This window comes from Hyla sarda, chromosome 1 (assembly GCF_029499605.1).
Source record: "Hyla sarda isolate aHylSar1 chromosome 1, aHylSar1.hap1, whole genome shotgun sequence".
Lineage (NCBI taxonomy): Eukaryota > Metazoa > Chordata > Amphibia > Anura > Hylidae > Hyla > Hyla sarda.
In genome coordinates, this window is record NC_079189.1 from 64,875,625 (window position 1) to 64,900,549 (window position 24,925).

The 24,925-nt window shown below is 41.1% G+C and overlaps 1 protein-coding gene and 1 long non-coding RNA gene across 2 annotated transcripts in view; one reads left to right on the top strand and one right to left on the bottom strand.

The window, feature by feature from the left end:
* Window positions 1–24,925, top strand: part of LOC130355174 (uncharacterized) — a 94,705-nt gene that overhangs the window by 24,049 nt on the left and 45,731 nt on the right. The window contains exon 2 of the long non-coding RNA XR_008888457.1: window positions 22,685–22,794. This is a non-coding gene — a long non-coding RNA (uncharacterized LOC130355174). The remainder of the gene's footprint in view (window positions 1–22,684; window positions 22,795–24,925) is intronic.
* FGFBP1 (fibroblast growth factor binding protein 1) lies at window positions 1,186–4,907 on the bottom strand. Its single transcript, XM_056555188.1, has 2 exons — window positions 4,530–4,907; window positions 1,186–2,605 (listed from the first exon to the last, which is right to left on the bottom strand). Exon 2 carries the CDS (start codon window positions 2,597–2,599, stop codon window positions 1,928–1,930), a length of 672 nt encoding a protein of 223 aa, XP_056411163.1. The 5' UTR covers window positions 2,600–2,605; window positions 4,530–4,907; the 3' UTR covers window positions 1,186–1,927.

Here is a 24,925-nt window from a genome sequence, read left to right on the forward strand (position 1 = left end):
GAGAGTTGGTCGGGTATGGACACCATTTGGGCACAAAACCTGAGAAAAAACTGTTGGGATAGCTTTAAAAAATCAGCCCACTGTGTGTACATAGGTGTACAGTGTAATTTTACTCAGCCTCATTTGCTTTAATTCTTCTGTGTGTATTTGTGTACTACTGAAAGTAGACGGCATTAAAATAAAATAATATGATTAAATTAATAAAAACATAATAAAAAGAGCACAACAAGCAAGTCATCTATTAACTTTTTTAAATGTATTTACATATGCAGGGTGAGTCCAATATAAAGTGGATTTACAGGTATAAATGTTATAACAGCTTTTCACATTCAAGACAATGTAGAATTTAAACGAAACATTTACATCACTTAATTCACAAAATAGCTTAATAAAATATGGGAAAAAAAAATATATAATTTTATCACGATAAGTGCACAGAAATAACCCGACTCAACAAACTACCCTCATGGCTGCATATGGCCTTGTAGATTCTGTAGTATAAAAAGGACGGATTTGGCATATAAGTGAACATATAATAAATACGATTAATACATGTAATAAAATTTGATCAGCCTGAATAATATCACCCATGTGGGCTGTGTAACTGTAGCAGTGTTGTTTGACCTGCTGTGTGAGTTAAGCCTAGCAAAAACTGAAATTATGTCTGTGTACTAGCTCATGCCAACACACCACCCATGGTACATGCTTTTCCCACTCTTTACCGGCCAAGAAAAATACATGTAAAATAACACGTGCTCGTTCAAACTGGGTCCTTAAAGGGGTATTCAGGGCAAAAGCATTTTATCCCCTATCCAAAGGATAGGGGATAAGATGTCTGATCGCGGGGGGCCCGCTACTGAGACCCCCGCGATCTCCCTGCTGCACCCGCATTCTATGTGGCTGCTGAATCTCCAGTTTCAGACACCTCCGGTTTCCGGGACTGGGGACATGACGTCACGCCATGCCCCCTCCATTCATGTCTATGGGAGTCACGCCCCCTCCCATAGACATGAATGGAGGGGGCGTGATGTCACGTCCCCAGTCCCGGAAACCCGAAGGTTCAGCACCCGCATAGAATGTGGGTGCAGCAGGGAGATCGTGGGGGTCTCAGCAGCGGGCCCCCGCGATCAGACATCTTATCCCCTATCCTTTGGATAGGGGATAAAATGTTTATGCCTGGAATACCCCTTTAACCCACTATGGTGCCTGGTTTTGCAACCATGGCTAGAAGAGACTAGTGTTTGTTTCCCTCTCTATGGTCTTTTTTGACCCAACTGGAAAGAGAATATCACCAGCAAAGATGTGTCTCTCTCCAAAGACTGAATAACAGCAACCTAAACCGTCTCTATGGTTCATGATGCTAGCTTTATACCTATTGTTTTATAAGAGAGCAATTTCTGACTGGTTCCTCTATGTTTTGTTAAAATTGTGGAACCCAACAATGAGAGAGAGTTCACCTTAGGTTCATACAACCCAGAGGAAAAGGAGATGTTGCTAACTTGGCTTCTTGTTCTCTCACTGCTAGCCATGAAGCAGATGAATGTGCTGCCTCTTTGTTATATTTACCCTTCACTCTAAATATGTGTTTTGATCTTTATTGGTTATGATAGTGCTGAATGGTTACATATAAATTACCCAACCTTTGTTGAAAAAATCTTTATTGTATAAAAAAAAACATATAAAATAATGTACATAGTACTGTGAAGATGAATCAGTTCTGTTAAGTTTTGCGAGTCCACAAATTAGAAAATCGATTCATCATGTACAATCCATGTTCAGTATATCATTCTGAAGACACATTAAAGAAATCTTGAAAAGCCTTTGAAAGTTAAAATTTTAAATACTGTATATAGCATTTATATATAGCAATAAAAATGATAAAATAAAAAAAGAATTTCATTCTATTTACAAAACAAATCACTGTGGCTTAGCAACTTGAACCCTGCACCATTGAGAAGAAGACTGAGCACAGTGAGCCCCAGGATTCTCCACAATACTCCTTGGCTAATCTTTGCTTCTCAAGTACATCTGCATCCTCTACACAGCCTTTAGTCGGTTCAATGACGTCGACTTTTGTTGGCTGTTCTTGGACTTTGTGTTCATGGTTTGGCGCTGACACACTTGGGGGGAGGTATTTTAGATGTGCCTCTGGTGGTCCTTTCTTACATTCTTTAGACTTAAGGACAGCTTTTTGGTCCTGGCAGATGTTCTTCTGCCTTTTCAGTGCCCGCATGATTTGCTTCCAATACATCTTCTGATTTGCTGCATAGTTTGGACATGTTGTAGGGTTTCCTCCATAGGCGCAGGATACCTTTGTTTCCCCTTTTGTACATTCAACATTTAAAGCCACTGTCTCAGTCCCAGATACAGACCAAGTGCACTCTGCTTTGTCTTTACTGACAAATTTTCCTTGAAGTGATCCTCTCCCTCCTTTAGATCCTCGTTCTCCATTGTGAGTTGGAGATTTTGGCTTTTCCTCTTTACCTGCCCCTCTCTGTCTGTCTTTCTTTCCTTCTTTTTCCTTATTTCCTTCTACCAGAAAAGCCTGTGAGATCAGGAGGGTCAGCAGAGTAAGCAAGGCAAACCTTTCCAGCTTCATGATTCTCTGTTCATGAGAAATGAAAGGACGACATGATAAGCATACCAGGATGTAATGGACAGTGTATGTCAATGTGTAAGAATCTTTAAAAAAAATCTGTATGAATTATATGTATGCTTAAACATACTAGAGGAAACCTTCAAAGGATATTCTAAAATAATCTTCTAATGGTTATATATACATGTAAGAGGATCACATTTGTAAACATTGACAGCTCATTCAGTATTTAAAGGCAATATATAACAGACATCACCTTGGCACTGCTCAGAGCTTTCTAATATTGGAAATTGGAATCATTCTAAGCAAAATAATTTTTTTAAGGAAATCTGTCATTAGTGTCACTTGCACTAACCTGTTGGTACAGGCAGGCAGTGGCAGGTGACACTGAAGACAGCCATACTTACCTGTCCCCGCTCTGTGCACCCGTTTTTCCTCTATCTTCCTCCATATCTTCTGTACCAGGACGGACTTGGAGCATGGGTGTAGGTTCCTGACGTTACTGCTGTTGCTTCCCTGCTGGGTACGGCTGCTAGCAAACAGCATCAGTGACATCAGAAAGCTCCATCCATGCTCCAAGTCAGCCCCGGAACGAAAGATATCGAGGAAGATAACTGAAGCATGGAGCGGGGTCAGGTAAGTATGGCTATCATCAGTGTCACCTGCACTACCTGTCTGTACCGAAAGGTTAGTGCAGGTGACACTGATGACAGATTACCTTTAAATTACATTTTTTAGTAAGATTTCCATTGAAAGTAACATGGCCCTTTTATTATGGAAATCAGTGGTGGCCAAATAACAATTTTCTCACATGTATCTATCACCAGATAATTTCAACTACATTTTCTCTTGCCAAGCCTAGTATGTTAAATAGTACAAAAGTTCTACTTATAGGATGGAAATGAAAGCATGAATTATGAGTTGTGACATGATGTGATGGTACTCTACTATAAGAATGCATAGCTTTGTACTTTACAAGGGATTCAGTGTATCTACAAAATAAAGATAGGCAGTAATTGCATAGTACCGAAATATACTATTTGCAGTCAACATCTTTTTCATGTGTGACTCAAACAAGGTAAAGTTAAATCATACAATGTCATGACTCACTCTATATAGTCCCACCCTGGACTTTAATGGGCACTGTCAGATGCAGAAATATTTTATATGTTGCACATCTTGGCAAAACATTAGCCTTTCTAATATACTTCATAAAAAAATGTATGTCCTTTTCACAGAAATCATTGCTTATAAAATAGACCACTCAAGGTCCCCATACCATCCAGAACATAATACTGTCCAGCTGCAGCATCATCATTGTCACAGCTGAAGCACAGGCTTTGACAAAGTCCAGTAAGTGAGGGTGGGACTATTACTCCTCTGTGCTCACTCCTGTCCTGTCTATTAGGCTGCAGCATGAAAATGAAGAGAAGGGGGTTACAGAGCAGCTTGCAGGTATTTGATGAAGAGACTTAGCACAATACAGCAAACTCAGGGAGGAAGTGAATGTATGGTGAATGAGGGCGGGCTCAGTGCTTGTCTCGGACATGCCCCTTCCTGAGCAGTAAATGTCAGAATGAGTGACAGCCAACGGCTGTCCGGGGATGCTGGGAGTCGTAGTTTTGCAACATCTGGAGGACCACAGTTTGGAGTCCAATGGTCTAGTGCATAGGGGGTGATGCATGATACAGGGATTTAAAGAACACCAAAGAGATTTGCGTTAATCTTTTTTTTTTTAGAGCATTCCTTTAAAAAAAATAACCTTTCAACCCTAGTATTTATAAACAGTCTAAATCAATTACTGTTAAACCAATAACATAATATACAACTCCAATATATACTCATTATGTATTCTTGTCCCATAGATAAACTTCTCCTATGCCATTCATTGGTTTATCAAGAAATGTCTACATAGTAATATCATGATGCATACCGTGTGGTTTGAAGAGTTCCTCCTCGGATGTGTTCTCTTCCAGTGTTGTGTCACATGTGTTGCTAGTTGTAAATGAGAGGTATTTATAAAGTAGAGACACACCTAATCTTCAGATTACGACACAGTCTTCCAATATTTGTTTCAATAGACTCCTCTGCGACACACCTCCTGGATATAGGCCAGCATGAGATGTGCTACCTGACAACCATAATACTGGATTTCCTTTTGTTGTTTCATTGTTCGCTGCCAAATTACCTGCTTAGCAGTCGCTGCCAGGAAGTCTTTCATGTCTCTGTACCAGCATAAGCCCTCTTCCGGGCTCTACCTGTAATGCAGGCATCTTTAATATGCAGGAGAGCTGGTTTTCATCTTCAGTTTGCACAAGATTTTCTAAATGTCATCCAAAAATAGGAAAAAGTGAGGATTAAAGAAAAATAAGCAGGGTAACTTATACAGATAAAGCAAATCCTTACATATAAAAGTAAGAAAGAGCTGCTGGAAGCTGCAAATCACTGTCTATGTAGAGGCCTGAGGCTTCTGAGTCCTGTACAGTACACTCAGTGTCCCAAAAAAGTTAAATGGAACCAATCTTACCTGGTGTCCAAAGCAGAGGCAAAGATAAAGAGTAGTACAGAACATGTAGTACCTCCCTGTACTGTAGGGGGCGCAACCAGACAGCCAGACAGTACATGCACTTCAGTAATACAGGTGTTTTACTGGTGAATGCCCATTCTGATTGGTCGGTTCTTCCAGCCATTTACATGTTTCGCAGATCTGGACTGTATGTAGCCTTGTATGTTGAGTCTGGTTTCAAATTACAATGGTCCAGAAAAGACCATTGAATATTGAAAATATTGTAACCCGAGGCCATTGTAAATTGAGGGATTACTGTAATAACATGTACAATTTTATCAGACACCATAAAAGTATAGAAGTTATAGCTTGGCAAAGTTATGACCACTCCATATTCCACCATACAGTCTGTCTGTACAGCACTCTATTCACACCCTAGAGCAGTATTTCCCAAGCACAGTCCTCAAGTCCCACCAACAGGTCATGATTTGAGGATAGCCTATACAGAGAACGCGTGTGGTGATGCCTGATTCACTGACCATAATTATAATACCAAAAGAAATCCTGATCTAGAGGAATAGAACCATGAAAAGAAATGGGCCCTCATTTACTAAGAGTGTTGTGTAGGTTTCTTTGTGGTTTTTAATTCCCTACAATGTATTTTCCACGGTATTTACTAAGGTTTCCCTACATTTTGCTTTTTTTTTAATACATGCTCTGATCTGTGGGGTTTTCCTCAGCTCAAATTCACCACATTTTATGTGGAAACCTTAGGAAATATTTAGTTTTTTTGTGAAAATTTCGGGAACACGCCCCTATTCGGAGACCACGCCCATTTCCCCAGTGACAACTCCCCTTTGGGTTTTCTTAGCAAAATGGAGAGTCAGTCGGGCTTTTTTTCAATTCTGGCACAAAATCTGGCTCAGACAGAATTTCGGGCGCAAAGCGGCAGAATCTGGCGCACAACCCGACAAAACATGTCGGGTTTGCAATAGTAAATGAGGGCCATGGAGTCCATGTGAATCTGAAGGAAAATAAATCTTTATATACCACTACATAAAATTGAAGGTTTAGTATGGGTTGTTTTCTACACCATATATAACATTCCTATGCACTACAGCCATGTGCACACGCTACATGATAAAAATAAAATCTACATGGAACCTGTGTGAAGCCTTTCCCTACACTGCTCAGATGTTTTTTTGATGCAGACCACTTCTTAGTTCTTGGCATTGTTAGCTTACATTACACCTTCTGGTCCTGCTAGCTCACATTAAGGGGATATGTATCAAAACCTGTCCAGAGGAAAAGTTGCCCATAGCAACCAATCATATTGCTTCTTTCATTTTTAACAAGGCCTCTGCAAAATGAAAGAAGCGATCTGATTGGTTGCTATGGACAACTGGGCAACTTTTCCTTTGCACAGGTTTTGATAAAGCTCCCCCATTATGTTTTAGAGACTGCCTGTCTGAAGCGCAGATGCTGCTGGAATCACCAGACTTTATCAGCTGGCATGTTTACTCTACAGACACAAGGGCCGGACTTGGACTAAAGAGCAGCCCTGGCCACTTGGATTTGTAAACTAACACCAGACTAATCTTTATGGTAGACTTAGCTGGGGGTAGCGCTCACTTTTTGGGCCAGTTCAAATATGTGGTCAGAGTGTGCTTCTCTCCCTGCTCTGTGTCTGTGAGACCTGGACGGCTTCAAAGACTTACATTGTGAGTCGAGTCCATCATAGTCACGTGACACGGAACTGGAAGAGAACGCAAATAGTGCGCACTTCTACCAGCTCTTTCTCGTGATCAGTCGGGGTATAAACACTCAAACCCAAACTGATTAAAACTTTTCATGTGTCTTTACAACATATATATATGCTTGAAAAAGGCTTGTTAGCCGAAACGTTGCATTGTCTCTCTTGATGCAATAAAGACCCTGTAGCTTGCACTTTACCTGGACCTTGTGTTGGGTGCTGTTTCCTTGTGGAGGAAGATCTATATATATATATATATATATATATAACTCCAAAAAAGGAAAGCGGCACTCCAATGGCAGAAAAAAGGTGTATTTATTCACCCATCAAGTCAAATGCGACGTTTCAGCCTCACAATGAAGCCTTTCTCAAGCAGTGTATTAGTGTTACATCACTTCCTTAAATATCATTAATCATAGTGACATCATCACCTCATTTACATTAATTAAATATTAAACATCCATATACAAAATAGAAAAGTACATTTATGCCATCATGTGCATCATAAAACCATATTTGACATCTATGCAAATCATAGCCAAGTGTTGATCTATAGAAAACAGTGTTTAAATACAAAAGTGCATTATGTAAACATAACATCACGTCAGCCGAGAGGGTGGTCCCTCACCTTCATAGCCATGTGTTCACCTCCTGATTCGCTGCTTCATCATCGGGTCCTCTGTTTGTAAATAACTCTACTGCGCAAAACCGGAAGGGCATCGCGTCACTCACGCGCGTTTCCCCTTCACTGACTTCACATACTTAATGCGCAGGACCGGAAATGTATAACTTGACATGCATCCTTATTACTTTCTAAGTGTTTCTCTCATCCGGCTTACTGTGTTACCCCGGCGCATGCGCACACACCGGAGACCACAGAATCAGACATCTTGAAGTCGGGCTATATAGAGAAAACAAAGGGCCAATGCCGTATCTTCAATATTCATTCAGTGGCCATTTTACTAAGGGGCACACTGCCCTCACATTCATTCCACCATATGTAAAAGATTGGCATCGGCACTAAGTCATATCAATACCACTAGGGATAGAATTGGACACACTGAAAATGTACCCCATCAGCCCGATATTCACTGGTGTGTGGCACCTAATCTCAATGGGAAATCCGTGTGGGGTATGAAAAGTATCGGGGCACTCAGATTAGGGAATAATGGAGATGACATAGAACATATAGGAATCATTGAGAGGACAAAAGTAGTTCCATGGTTACCCTAAGTTAATTACCTTGATCAATAGATTATATCAGTTGTATTATTCATCAACAAATGTATATATCCACAGTACCCTATATGTCCCAAGTGTATGCTGAAACAGTCACACACTTATAGGACGGGTATGATCGTCAATACACGATTTATAATCGTATATAGCCCGACCCTGTGTATATCATGTACTTAATAATCGGTCATTTGGGACATCCCGTCCACATATGTGACCATCTAATTGCATACCATCGGGTGTTCAAGGGCTATATCCAAGCTTCCACACTCCATATCAGGTGCATATATGAACCTATGTCCTATCTCTTGTCCAGCTCAATAGATTCCCCCACTGTCCATGTCATCACCTCTCCCCTCCGAGGTCCCACAGAAAACTCCTCCCCTTCCACAACTGTTATCCCAGATCAGTGCCATCACACCAAAGAACATCGGTGAAATTTGGGGCCATCCCCCGTGAACCAAAAACATCCACATTTATTGTCTACAGTACCATATATAATGCAAGAGATTGAAATTCCGGACAGTAAAGAATTCTCAATTTCAGATGACACGATGAATGAAGTCGCGATCAGTGGTGACGTGATGTATCCTCAAGTGAACTTTGTGCACTAAAAATGAAGAAAATAGAAAAAAATATAATTAAAATCAAGAAATGATAAAATCCAAACGTATACTGTTCAAGTCAAGTGGACATCATACTATGTGCCACCAGTCGTATTCCCTCAGTTATCATGACATGAGAGGTTTTAAGCAAAAATCCCTGTTCAGCCCCCTCGGGTATAGGGAGCCTAGTCTGTCAATCCACATGAGTTCCTTCTTTTTTAATTCTTTAGTCCTATCACCTCCTTTGCGTAGTTTAGGGACATGGTCTATAATCATAAATCTCAACTGATCTACCTGGTGATTATGATCTTTAAAGTGCCTAGGTACAGGTAGTTCAATTTTACCAGTGCGGATGGACGACCTATGATTGCTCAACCTAAAGCGGCACTCAGTAGTCGTCTCACCTACATAAATGTATGGACAGGGGCACACCAGGACATAGACTACAAAATCCGACCTACATGTCAAATGATGGCGAATCTTGTACTGTGCATTAGAATTGGGGTGAGTAAAGATATCACCTTTCAATATATGTTTGCAATTATCGCAATGCATACATGGAAAACTACCCGGCTTATATTGTGTAGATAAGTTGGTCTTAACATTGAGGACATCCGTCTTCACGAGTTTGTCTCTGAGGTTCAGAGATCTCCTATAAGCCAACATAGGAGGTGCCTGAAATTCAGGTATATGCCCAAAAGTATCAGAGATGATACTCCAGTGTCTCCGGATACTTCTTCCTATCCTATTACTCAGACGGGTAAATGTGGATACAAAGGGTATACGTGTTTGTTGCGACTTATCTTTACCAGATGTTAATGTATCTGCCCGGTCCAACTGTTGAACCCTCTCAGTGTGATGCCTGATCAGTTCCCTTGGGTAACCCCTCCGGATAAATTTATCCCCCATCTCATTCAGCCTCCCCTCTACTTTTACTGGATCATCCACGATCCTCTTCACTCTGAGGAGTTGGCTGTATGGTAGAGATTTCACCATACTCCTAGGGTGAGAGCTGTCAAACATCAATAAATTGTTCCTGTCAGTGGGCTTAACAAAAAGGTCTGTTTTCAAAACATTGTTCTCAACGTAAACCCATGTATCCAGGAACTGGATGCCATCCTGGGAACATTCCATCGTAAATTTTATGTCCCCGTCTATGGCATTCAGCCCCTGAAAAAACTCTTTTAACTGGGTCTCTGTACCTGTCCAGATAACGAAGATGTCATCTATATACCGATACCACCTTGAGACATGCTCAAATAGGTGGGATGGGTATATAGACGACTCCTCGAGATCTGCCATCACTATGTTCGCGTAAGTTGGCGCCATGTTCGAACCCATGGCGGTCCCCCTTAATTGAACATAGTAATCCTCTCCAAATAAAAAGTAATTACAACTTAAGATGATATCTACCAAGCCTATGATAAATTCTTTGCACTCCGGTGTCTGTGAGTTGTTTCTCAACACCTTGTGGATGCTCTGTATACCTCTATCATGATTGATAGAGGTATACAGGCTTACCACATCAAAGGAAACCAACCATGTTCCATCTGGAAAATGGATGTCCCCCAGTTTAGACAGAAAATCAGAAGTGTCCCTGATATAGGATTTTGTATTAACTGCATACTGACGCAGAAATTTGTCAACATAAATAGCTGATGGACTCAATAAAGACTCTCGTCCAGAAACAATAGGTCTCCCTGGTGGTCTAGTGAGGCACTTATGTATCTTGGGCAACATATAAATCATTGGTGTTTTAGGATTTTTTGGTAGTAGAAAATCATGCAAATCTGAATCAATAATATCAGTTGCTAACGCATTATCCACAAGAATCCTCAACCTCCTTTCCACGATGGCTCTAGGATCCTGTTTCACACACTTGTATACCTCTGTATCTCTAATTTGACGGTAAACCTCCTCCAAGTAGGTTGAGGATTCTTGTGGATAATGCGTTAGCAACTGATATTATTGATTCAGATTTGCATGATTTTCTACTACCAAAAAATCCTAAAACACCAATGATTTATATGTTGCCCAAGATACATAAGTGCCTCACTAGACCACCAGGGAGACCTATTGTTTCTGGACGAGAGTCTTTATTGAGTCCATCAGCTATTTATGTTGACAAATTTCTGCGTCAGTATGCAGTTAATACAAAATCCTATATCAGGGACACTTCTGATTTTCTGTCTAAACTGGGGGACATCCATTTTCCAGATGGAACATGGTTGGTTTCCTTTGATGTGGTAAGCCTGTATACCTCTATCAATCATGATAGAGGTATACAGAGCATCCACAAGGTGTTGAGAAACAACTCACAGACACCGGAGTGCAAAGAATTTATCATAGGCTTGGTAGATATCATCTTAAGTTGTAATTACTTTTTATTTGGAGAGGATTACTATGTTCAATTAAGGGGGACCGCCATGGGTTCGAACATGGCGCCAACTTACGCGAACATAGTGATGGCAGATCTCGAGGAGTCGTCTATATACCCATCCCACCTATTTGAGCATGTCTCAAGGTGGTATCGGTATATAGATGACATCTTCGTTATCTGGACAGGTACAGAGACCCAGTTAAAAGAGTTTTTTCAGGGGCTGAATGCCATAGACGGGGACATAAAATTTACGATGGAATGTTCCCAGGATGGCATCCAGTTCCTGGATACATGGGTTTACGTTGAGAACAATGTTTTGAAAACAGACCTTTTTGTTAAGCCCACTGACAGGAACAATTTATTGATGTTTGACAGCTCTCACCCTAGGAGTATGGTGAAATCTCTACCATACAGCCAACTCCTCAGAGTGAAGAGGATCGTGGATGATCCAGTAAAAGTAGAGGGGAGGCTGAATGAGATGGGGGATAAATTTATCCGGAGGGGTTACCCAAGGGAACTGATCAGGCATCACACTGAGAGGGTTCAACAGTTGGACCGGGCAGATACATTAACATCTGGTAAAGATAAGTCGCAACAAACACGTATACCCTTTGTATCCACATTTACCCGTCTGAGTAATAGGATAGGAAGAAGTATCCGGAGACACTGGAGTATCATCTCTGATACTTTTGGGCATATACCTGAATTTCAGGCACCTCCTATGTTGGCTTATAGGAGATCTCTGAACCTCAGAGACAAACTCGTGAAGACGGATGTCCTCAATGTTAAGACCAACTTATCTACACAATATAAGCCGGGTAGTTTTCCATGTATGCATTGCGATAATTGCAAACATATATTGAAAGGTGATATCTTTACTCACCCCAATTCTAATGCACAGTACAAGATTCGCCATCATTTGACATGTAGGTCGGATTTTGTAGTCTATGTCCTGGTGTGCCCCTGTCCATACATTTATGTAGGTGAGACGACTACTGAGTGCCGCTTTAGGTTGAGCAATCATAGGTCGTCCATCCGCACTGGTAAAATTGAACTACCTGTACCTAGGCACTTTAAAGATCATAATCACCAGGTAGAACAGTTGAGATTTATGATTATAGACCATGTCCCTAAACTACGCAAAGGAGGTGATAGGACTAAAGAATTAAAAAAGAAGGAACTCATGTGGATTGACAGACTAGGCTCCCTATACCCGAGGGGGCTGAACAGGGATTTTTGCTTAAAACCTCTCATGTCATGATAACTGAGGGAATACGACTGGTGGCACATAGTATGATGTCCACTTGACTTGAACAGTATACGTTTGGATTTTATCATTTCTTGATTTTAATTATATTTTTTTCTATTTTCTTCATTTTTAGTGCACAAAGTTCACTTGAGGATACATCACGTCACCACTGATCGCGACTTCATTCATCGTGTCATCTGAAATTGAGAATTCTTTACTGTCCGGAATTTCAATCTCTTGCATTATATATGGTACTGTAGACAATAAATGTGGATGTTTTTGGTTCACGGGGGATGGCCCCAAATTTCACCGATGTTCTTTGGTGTGATGGCACTGATCTGGGATAACAGTTGTGGAAGGGGAGGAGTTTTCTGTGGGACCTCGGAGGGGAGAGGTGATGACATGGACAGTGGGGGAATCTATTGAGCTGGACAAGAGATAGGACATAGGTTCATATATGCACCTGATATGGAGTGTGGAAGCTTGGATATAGCCCTTGAACACCCGATGGTATGCAATTAGATGGTCACATATGTGGACGGGATGTCCCAAATGACCGATTATTAAGTACATGATATACACAGGGTCGGGCTATATACGATTATAAATCGTGTATTGACGATCATACCCGTCCTATAAGTGTGTGACTGTTTCAGCATACACTTGGGACATATAGGGTACTGTGGATATATACATTTGTTGATGAATAATACAACTGATATAATCTATTGATCAAGGTAATTAACTTAGGGTAACCATGGAACTACTTTTGTCCTCTCAATGATTCCTATATGTTCTATGTCATCTCCATTATTCCCTAATCTGAGTGCCCCGATACTTTTCATACCCCACACGGATTTCCCATTGAGATTAGGTGCCACACACCAGTGAATATCGGGCTGATGGGGTACATTTTCAGTGTGTCCAATTCTATCCCTAGTGGTATTGATATGACTTAGTGCCGATGCCAATCTTTTACATATGGTGGAATGAATGTGAGGGCAGTGTGCCCCTTAGTAAAATGGCCACTGAATGAATATTGAAGATACGGCATTGGCCCTTTGTTTTCTCTATATAGCCCGACTTCAAGATGTCTGATTCTGTGGTCTCCGGTGTGTGCGCATGCGCCGGGGTAACACAGTAAGCCGGATGAGAGAAACACTTAGAAAGTAATAAGGATGCATGTCAAGTTATACATTTCCGGTCCTGCGCATTAAGTATGTGAAGTCAGTGAAGGGGAAACGCGCGTGAGTGACGCGATGCCCTTCTGGTTTTGCGCAGTAGAGTTATTTACAAACAGAGGACCCGATGATGAAGCAGCGAATCAGGAGGTGAACACATGGCTATGAAGGTGAGGGACCACCCTCTCGGCTGACGTGATGTTATGTTTACATAATGCACTTTTGTATTTAAACACTGTTTTCTATAGATCAACACTTGGCTATGATTTGCATAGATGTCAAATATGGTTTTATGATGCACATGATAGCATAAATGTACTTTTCTATTTTGTATATGGATGTTTAATATTTAATTAATGTAAATGAGGTGATGATGTCACTATGATTAATGATATTTAAGGAAGTGATGTAACACTAATACACTGCTTGAGAAAGGCTTCATTGTGAGGCTGAAACGTCGCATTTGACTTGATGGGTGAATAAATACACCTTTTTTCTGCCATTGGAGTGCCGCTTTCCTTTTTTGGAGTTGTTTAAGAAGGGTTTGGAGTTTGAACCTGCGAAGGCTGAGCACCCGATCTGGACTTTAAGTCCCATTGTACAGTGCCGGTTCCCTCAATTTTTCTTTTATATATATATATATATATATATATATATTATGACAGTGCCCATTTAATCTCCATAGGCATATATGTATATATTCAGATACTTTCCGAGCAGTATGGGCTGACGATGGTGTGAACACAGCCTAAGCTGTTAATGGCTTCCAGTAATCCTGCTGAGTCATACAGGTAGGGTCTGTGCAAGTTGACTGTAGTCAGGATGTGAACTTATTCATACAATTAATGTATATTCCACGGAATCTAGTGTGTTACAGAATACGATAACTTTAGTCTTGCTATTACATGTCCTTTCTGTGTATATTTTCTTTTCTGGTAGTCATCATTGTAGTCTCTGCTATTTTCTTTTTTCCTCATGATGAAAGAAGAGATGTTGGATCTATTCCTCACTCCCATTCATTCACAGCTGTTCAAATCTGCACCCGCTTCTTGGTTTCTGCTTTCTTTGAATTCTGGGTCTGAAAAAACTCAATAAACTTGTAATGTGTCACTAGTCTTTGTATTGTAGGCGTTCATTGATGCCCACGCTGTTTACCTGCAGCGTCAAAGCAAAAATAATGACTGGAATGTGCGGTTACTTAACCACCAGATCTTGGCTCCTGGATGTTGACTGAATGGTTGAGCATCTCTGTGATGGTCCACGATAAGAACAGAAACATAGCATAGCATCTATCCAAGGGTCATACTGTATGTAGTTCAGCTCTGTTGAAATGAAAGGGGTTGAATTGCAATACCACACACAAGCAGTGTGGTGCTGTTCTTCTAAAAGAAAGCAGCCATATTTTTTCTTGGAAACTCTTCGGCAACATATGATGTACAGGTAACGCGCAGGTGCCTGGACCCTAAGGGCCTGTGCCATACAAGTATGTCATAGTAATGCCGTTAGTCTGTAAAGCAAGATTATGAACTGAGCTTGTGTCTTAAATGGTTAGTGACCGCTGATATCAGCAGCCGGTACTCCCTGTCAATGACCAACATCAGAAATCATGCTGTGTTTGTCATTTAACCCCTTAAGTGCCACAATCAATAGCATTCGCTGAATTTAAGCGGTTCAATGACAGGTTTATAAAAGTATAAAGTATGAAAAGCCTTAACCCTTTAATTAGGCGGGATTGTTTTAGCATTAATGGCCGGGACGTTTATTTTAGCGTTTTGCCTTTTTTAGGCTACATTCACACTACCGTTGCGCCCCGTCAAGAACGGCGCCACTGTTTTTCAGCGGTAGTAGCGGGAGAAAAAGACGGTGCAAGTTGTATTTTTTCTCCCGCTATTTTCCCTGGCGGCTCCGATGGTCGTCACACCAACATGTGATAACGGTGGTGGGAAAGGGGCCTTACTCCTTGCCTTTTATAATCCATAACTCTTTGAGTTTGTATGAGGGCTTGCTTTATGTGGGACATATTGAACTTTGTAATGACATCATTCATTTTACCACAAATTCTACATCGAGGCCAAAGTAAAATTATTTTGGCGACAACATTGAAATTAAAAAAGCAAGTTTGAGGAGTTTTGTATCTACGCAGGGCACTTTATGGTTAGAATGACATGTTATCTTTATTCTGTAGGGCAATACGATTACATTGATAGCTAATTTATAAAGGTTTTGTTTTATCTTACTACTATAAAAATTATAACTTTTTGAAAGAAAAGGAGTATGTCTAAAATTGTCCTCTTCTGAACCATAGAACTAATTTACTTTTCTGTATACAGGACTGTATGAGGGCTCATTTTTTTGCACAGTGATCTGTAGTTTGATCGATATTTTTGTTTTGTTAAGACAATATGATTGCTTTTTATTCCTTTTTCTGGACTTAGGTATTTTGTTTTACATTCAATCCATTTACTGGACTGTTTCACTTTATGTTATTTTTTTTTTTTTATGGAAAAAGGGGGTGATTTCAACTTTTATTTGGGGGGGAGGATAATTCACATTTATTACAAAATTTGGTACTTTAATTAAGTAATAAAATAATACAAAAGTTAGCTATGTATGTGTATTGCTGTATTCATATTGAACAAAGAATAAAGATATCATGTAAGTCCTGGGTCTCGAAATTGAAGCCTGCAGGATGATATTTTGCGGCCTCCTGTCCCGTCCGGATTTAGGACATCCCTGAGTCCTGAAAGATCTTTTTGGGGACTTCAAAAACTTAGTGATTTTTCAGGACTTAAAAAAACGTAGTGGCTGCTGGGAGGTAGCTCACGCAGCGATGTCACTGACGTCCCTGCCATGCGGCCATAGGAGCAGAGCATTGTGCAGGAGGATGTACACGATGCCTGGCATGGTAAGTTACAAGCGGCACTTCAGCTTCGGTACTTCAACCTCCACTCCTCCGTTCCTGGGACCTACTACTATGGCCTATGGAGTAGATCCTGACCCCAGACCAGAGAAGCAGTGGTCAGAGCACCGAAGTGGGACAGTACACAGACATACAGCCTGCAGCCATATACTGTATGGCTGGAGGCTATATGTCTGTGGGGTCATTGCCTACCTAATGTGGGGAAACTATGCTGCCTACCTAATGTGGGCGAATGATGCTGCCTACCTATTGTGAGGGAACTGCTGCCTACCTAATGTGAGGGAACTGCTGCCTACCTAATGTGGGGGAACTGCTGCCTACCTCATGTGGGAGAACTGCTGTCTACCTCATGTGGGGGACTTATGCTGCCTACCTAAAGTCGGGCTCTTATGCTGCCTACATAATGTGGGGGAACTGCTGCTTGTCTAATGTGGGGTAACTGCTGCCTACCTAATGTGAGGGAACTGCTGCCTACCTAATGTGGGGGAACTGCTGCCTACCTAATGTGGGAGAGCTGCTGCCTACCTCATGTGGGGGACTTATGCTGCCTACCTCATGTGGGGGACTTATGCTGCCTGTTTAATGTAGGGGAACTGCTGCATATCTTATGTGGGGGACTTATGCTGCCTACCTAATGTAGGGGACTTAGGCTGCCTACCTAATGTGGGGGAAATGCTTGTTACTTTTTGTGAAATACTTGATGCGGCCCAGCCTCACCCAGCCTCTATATCCAGCGGCCCCCAGATAATTTGTGTTTGAGGCCCCTGATATAAGTTGTACTGTGTAAAAAAAAAAAAATCCCCCAAAAGTTGCTGTCTAATTTATCTATTTGTAATTTTCTGTGAAGTGTTTCCCATGTTATACTTGCAACTTATTTATATTCAAGATATCTTTTTTATATAAGCACTGTGATTGCACCGATAACTTCAAATGCTTTTTTAAATCCATGTAAGGTGGTTTCTGCCCCAAAAATCCTGATTCCGGCATCTGCAGAAAGAATAGACATGTCTATTCTTTCTGCAGATTTAGCTCGAAAATACATCTCATAGACTGCGCACTTCCCAGAGGTCCTAGCGCCCACCGGATCATGCAAATGTGGGGAATGTCCACCTGTGTTTACAAGGCGGACATTCTGCACATATTATGCCCTGTGAACATACCCATACACTTCCTTACATTCTGTTTTGCTTTATACAGGATAATATACAAGAATTTAAAACGCTATAAAACTATAGACGCTGCCTTTCTTTGCTTCTGAGTATTTTATAATCAATGATTTTTTAAGTTTACAGTAGTTACAGTTTTGGCTATAGTAAAAGTAATTTTAATTTATGGCTCATATAAAAACTGTTGTTTTAAAGGCTTGGAGCACCTTTGACATAGAACAATTATATTTGACATGTGATTGTGGTTGGTTTGGGATTTAAAAAGTTGCATCACAATTGTAGCAGCTGCCAACTCTATTGAAAGTGCGGCCCACAGTGCTTCCGGTGATTGTTCAGTGTTCGTTGATTGTCACTTCATATTCACCGGGCTGGGTGCAAGAGCATTAGCAAATGCACTATACAGCAAGGTTTAACGCTATGTAGCATTGGAAGGCCCTACACCTGTATGTTTCAAACTACTAATTTCATTGCTTAAAGGGGTACTCCACCCCTAGACATCTTATCCCCTATCCAAACCTGATGCCAGAAAGATAAACAGATTTGTAAATTACTTCTATTAAAAAAAATCTTAATCCTACCAGTACTTATTAGCAGCTGTATACTACAGAGGAAATTATTTTCTCTCTGCTGACACCTCTGTCCATTTTAGGAACTGTCCAGAGCAGGAGAAAATTCCCATAGCAAACATATGCTGCTCTGGACAGTTCCTAAAAGGGACAGAGGTGTCAGCAGAGGTGTTAGCTGTAGTATACAGCTGCTATTAAGTACTGGAAGGATTAAGAATTTTTAATAGAAGTAATTTACAAATCTGTTTAACTTTCTGGCACCAGTGGATTTAAAAAAAAAAGTTTTCCACCAGAGTACCCCTTTAATACTGGTCTATTGTAAGAGAAGGGAGACGAGAGCAGACACAGCAGCAGTGTGCTTTGAGATCTGTGCCAGAACCAGTAGGACAGTAAGCTATGTCCAGTTAAGCATTACTGTCAACCTAAAGCAAGAGTTTCCCATCTCCTAACCATGTCTCTATGTGTATGGCTGCATAAACAAGTTTGTACACCAGCAATCCTGGAAGTGTGAGCAGATAGCAGAGAGAGAGAGGTAATCAGCCAGAGGAAAAGATCCCTTTAAAAAATTTGGGCCCAGACAAGTCAAAAGTTTTAGTCAGTCAGGGTCTGGGTTTTCACACCCTTAGCGATTGTTAGATACAGTTGGGAGAACCACAGATACCTCATGACACCTCCAAAGGCCTTGTGAAGTGGCAAAAAGGGGAACTAATCAATATGAAACCGATGATTTTAATATTATGGATAATCATAGGTTGTAACATGCCCATTGACATTTCCAAGGTTAGCTTTCTCTGTTATGGCATTTGTTTCCTACTAGTACTAAGCAGATGACAGTAACTAGTAAATAAACCAGATCCATTGGAAATGGAAATTTAAATTTTTCTGGATGACTGATTTTCTAATTTTAGATTTTTTTAACTATAAGGGTCTTCAAACAACTCTCAGAAGCCATCGTAAGTTGAATGTAGCATCAACTTACGATGCAATGTCAGATGCCATTAGCAGCTACCCTGTGGTGTTGATTGTTACAGCTGCCGATGGACTGCTCATTGTCGTTCCCTGTCACGTCTGCGCCGTTGCACCAATGCACATACAGTAAAAACACAGTAAGAATTAATTACTCACTGTGTGTCTGTGCTGCTTCATACCCCCAGCTCTGTGCTTCCCCCTTAGTAACCTGAAGGAAAAAAGAGCAGGTGGATTAGATTGCCTGAATCGCCTGCTGAACCTCCTCCCTCTTACCCACATCAGGAGGCTCAGCACTCCGTGTACTGTACAGGATCCTTGAAGAAGCTCCTGTCCTCTACATAGACAATGATTTACAGCTTCCAGCTGATCTTTCTTACTTTTATATGTAAGGACTTGCTTTATTTCTATTAGTTATCAATTTTTTTCCTTTAATTCTCACTTTTTCCTACTTTTGGATGACATTTTGGGGACTTCAGAACCAATTACCAGGTTCCCATAGAGTTATGTTCATAACATACAATGGTTTGAACATACAATGGTCGTCCTGGAACCAATTAATATTGTAACTTGAGGGAGCGCTGTACGTATGTGTATATAAATATATATATATATATATATATATTTATAGTATATACACTAATGAACAGTAGGGGGCAGACTTATACTGTTAAATGTATTTGGAACGAGAGTCTTTTCAAAGAATGAAAGCACATCTATGTAATTGTATTTTGGCCCACACCTAACAATATAGTAAATTCACTTCATTACATATCACAGACATCAGGCTCTATGATGCTGTAGAGACCGAACGTAATGCTCTTAAAAATTCCTATCACAGACGGAAGAAATGGTATTACTATAAACTTTACTTTTAATTACCAATAGCTAAAAGATAATTATCGCTAACCAGTGGTGATATGAAAGAATAAACCCTTAGGTTACAAAATGCATGCAAATCCATGTTTAAGCAAGACAAAAATAACAAGATAAATTAAGTTGCCCCTTTTATGTCTTAACATACAGATGTATTGGCAGGAACCTACTAAGATATTTAGCGGTTAGTTAGATGCCAATGGCTAAACGTCAAGAGCAAAAACACGATCCTTAGAATTGTGACTAAACAACAACCCAAAGCGTTTCCCCCTAACAATATACAGGGTCCATCAGGAGTGTGTATATAGAGAGCGATAACCATATCCCAGCAATTCTTGCTCTTGATGGAATGTAGATACATAGAACAAAACACAGTCTGCTGGAGGAGCACTCATTTAGATAGCCATGAGCCTGTGCCACTACTATAGTGATGAGATGAGGCAGCAGGATACTCTACGCAGGAACATTCACGGCCGGTTGTTGATGCAAATCCCCAGTAGCCGCACGTGGGAGCAGTGGTTCCCTGCTTAAATGCCCCATCCTTGGCGCCAAAATGAAACAAAAACCACTCCCCTACAGGTCTACCTGGTAATGGGGCCAAGGATTATTTGGTAGATATGGTTGGGAAAATTAAATGTAGATATTGGACAGTAAACATATGGGTAAAAAAAGGGGTACAGGTGATAGGTGCAACACATACCATTAAACTATTTAATAGTGTCCAAGTCTGAGATATTTAGATATAACATGCCCTGTATAAGAATAAATACATCAAGGCACATATAACTAAGAGGCAATTAACACAGTAATAATAGCTAAGGATTCAAAGCCCTGGGTAACCACCCAGTATGAATGAGAAAAATAGTCCTACATACCCCTAATAAATGCAACATCCCTACCTATCTAATGCGGGGCTACCGTCCTAAGAAGGATGACACCACCCGAAACCTGTCCCTCAAAAATCCCTGCCTATCTAACACAGAGCACTCACCCTTAAAAGGGCGAACCCATCCAGAACCTGACCCTAAGGAACCCTATGATACCCTAACAATCACATAGGGGATATGGGTGATGGGAAGAGTGGTTTAGGGAAAATAGGCTATAAGAGGCCATAGTACGACTCATGGGAATATCCAAACGACTGGTCCCCAGTGAACCATTAACCCAGCAATATCCCATACTAGTAAAAATGAAAACTGAGGGTTGTGCACTTACGCATTATAAACCCACTATGTACAGACACTTGTCCTTAAGGTATTACAGTATCAAAAATGTTTTTAAATAAAACCCTCAAGACCTATAAGTACACAATATTGTGTTGTCACCAATTGTTCTAGCTTCAGCATGTTTCTGCTTGAAATGACAGGAAGTTGTTTAGTCATTGTCAGTGTGGAGTTGTTTCAGCAGCTTCCTGGCTCTTTCTTCTCTTCTATGATGATGCATAATCCTCTGCAATCTCCAGAGGCTTAGCTGGATCTTGTCTTTAAAGGGGTACTCCGCCCCTAGACATCTTATCCCCTAGGGATAAGATGTCAGATCGCTGCGGTCCCGCTGCTGGGGAGCCCCGAGATCGCCGCTGCGGCACTGCGCTATCATTGCTGCACAGAGCGAGTTTGCTCTGTGCGTAATGACGGGCGATACAGGGGACGGAGAACCATGACGTCATGGCTCTGCCCCTCGTGACATCAATGCCTGTCCCCTTAATGCAAGTCTATGGCAGGGGGCGTAATGACGCCACGCCCCCTCCCATAGACTTGTATTGAGGGGGGCGGGCCGTGATGTCACGAGGGGCGGAGACACGACGTAACGATGCTCCGGCCCCTGTATTGCCCGTCATTACGTGCAGAGCGAACTTGCTCTGTGCAGTAATGATAGCACAGTGTCGCAGCGGCAATCCCGGGGCTCCCCAGCAGCGGGACCGCGGCGAACTGACATCTTATCCCCTATCCTTTGGATAGGGGATAAGATGCCTAGGTGTGGAGTACCCCTTTAAGCTCTAGCCCTGCCTCCTGAGCAATGTCAACTCCTCTAACCAACCCTACAGCTTACATCTCCATCTCCTAGTCATATACATATATACATATGTGTTCTTATTGGGGCAATTATGTAAGAATAAGGTGTGTTTACAGCACCTTACCTTGTGCTGAACAATGCCATAGCTGAGGAGCAGGCAGGAAATTAATACAGCAGGTGCTGCAGACTGTTTTGCTCTGTAGAGCAATGTTCGGAAGCAGCTATGGGTGGAAGAACTGGTAGGAGTGCTGTGAAAAGGGAATAGGCAGGGTGGAAGTATAGTAATGGAGAGCTAGGGAAACGTAGTTAGAGGAACATAGAAGGGGAGAGGACTGCAGATGCAATAAAGAAGGAGGGCACCTTAAAATCAGGAACATGCCCAGACATTGTCAGGAGTGGATACAGTCACATGGGGGCGATATACACTCAGGCACATGGGGGTGATACACACTGCAGATGCACATAACGAGTTGCAGTGACGAAATTTACGTATATTGGTTCCTCCTGTAATTTAGATTTTTTATTTGTGTGGTTTGGAATCCAGCCCTCAGTTGGTGGATGACTTCGGTTTCCATGGACTGTGGACACGTGTTATTTATGTGAACAATTAATATCAGTAAAGATTTATTACTTGAATCAATAGTTCACCTTTTATGAATTTTTTGTCGTAGGTTGAAAGTCACATGCGACTTTGCCACCATTGACCTCATACACCCAAAAAGAGAAGCTGACATGCCATCATCCTGGTCTCTGCACTGTGATCTCTTGTGAATACCAATAGGTTTGTATATTGGCTTGCCTTGTGTATAGTTTCCATTGTATTACTGCTTTCTCTATTATACTGGCACAAGGCACTTTATTTAGCATATCCCATTTTATTCATATACTGTTAAGAGGGTGTACTGCCCCTGTATATTTATCATCCTTTGTTGCTGGCATTTAGGGCCGGGCTGCCTATCAATTTCTCCTGAGTACAGAAATACCCCATATGTAGGCGTGAAATGCTCTGCGGACGCACAAGAAGGCTCAGGAGTGAGAGCGCACTATATACATTTGAGGCCAAAATTGGTGATTTGCACAGGAGTGGCTGATTTTTGCAGTGGTTCTGATATAAACGCAAAAAAAATAAATACCCATGTGTGACCCCATTTTGGAAACTACACCCCTCACGGAAAGTAACAAGGGGTATAGTGTGCCTTAACACCCCACAGGTGTTTGACGATTTTTAATGTGTCGCATAAAGTGTCGCACGAGCTGTGCGACACAATTTTAGTCGCACAACCCCACAAAAAGTGACGGGATTACCTTAGTAAATGAGGGCTAATATGTCTACTTTATGTTGGCATCATAAAGTTGACATGTTTTTACTTTTTGAGGACATTAGAGGGCTTCAGAGCAGCAATTTTCTAAATTTTAACCAAAAATTAAAAACCTGAATTTTTCAGTTTGAAGTGGATTTGAGGGGCCTTTCTGTGAGAAATACCTCATAAATGACCACATTATAAAAACTGCACCTCTCAAAGTATTCAAAATGACATTCAAAAAGTTTGTTAATCCTTCAGGTGTTTCACAGGAATAGCAGCAAAGTAGAGGGGAAAAAACAAAATCTGCATTCTTTACACTAACATGTTCTTTCAGACCCATTTTTTTTTTCATTTTTAAAAGTGGTATTTGGAGAAATAGCCCTCCAACATTTGTAGCCCAATTTCTCTCGAGTATGGAAATACCTCATATGTTGACAAAGTGCTCTGCGGGCTCTCAACATGGCTCCAGAAGGAAAGAGCAACTGTGGGATTATGGAGAGCGAATTTTGCTGTCATGGATTTTAAGGGGCCAGGTTGCATTTAGGAAGCCCCCATGGTGCCAGAACAGCAAAAAAAAAAAACACACGACATGCTATTTTGGAAACTACACCCCTCACGGAAAGTAACAAGGGGTATAGTGTGCCTTAACACCCCACAGGTGTTTGACGATTTTTTGTTAAAGTTGGGTGGGGGAAAAAGTAAAATATAATTTTTTTACTAAAATGCTGGTATTACCCTAAATTGTTCATTTTAACAAGTGAAAATAGGGAGAAAAAAGCCCCCTAAAATTTGTAACCCAATTTCTTCTGAGTAAGAACATACCCCATATGTGGATGTAAAGTGCTCTGCGGGTGAACTACAATGCTCAATTTTCTCTTCAAAAGCCATTGGGCTTTTGAAGAGAAAATTTCTCTGGAATTAAAGGCCATGTGTGTTTACAAAGCCCCCATAGTGCAAGAACAATGCACCCCCCCCCCACATGTGACCCCATTTTGGAAACTACACTCCACTTGGAATGTAATAAGGGGTGCAGTGGGCATTTACGCCCCACAGGTGTCTGACAGATTTTTGGAACAGTGGTCCGTGAAAATGAAAAATGAAATTTTTTATTTGCACAGCCCATTGTTCCAAAGATCTGTCAAACCACAGTGGGGTGTAAATGCCCACTCCACATCATATTAAATTCTGTGAGGGGTGTAGTTTCCAAAATTGGGTCACATGTGGGGGTTTCCACTGTTCTGTCACCATGTGGGCTTTGTAAATGCTCATGACTTCCATTCCAAACAAATTCTCTCTCCAAAAGCCCAATGGTGCTCCTTCTCTTCTGAGCATTGTAGTGCGGCAGCAGAGCACTTGACGTCCACACAGGGGGTATTTCCATACTCAGAAGAAATGGGGTTACAAATTTTGGGGGGCATTTTCTCTATTACCTCTTGTAAAAATGTAAAATTTGGCAAAAAAAAAAAAAATTGTGAAAAAATTATTCTTTTTATTTACACATCCGATGGGTGTGGGGGGCTAAGGCTCACTGTACCCCTTGTTACATTCCTCGAGGGGTGTAGTTCCAAAATAGTGTGCCATGTGGTTATTTTTTTTTTCTGTGTTGGC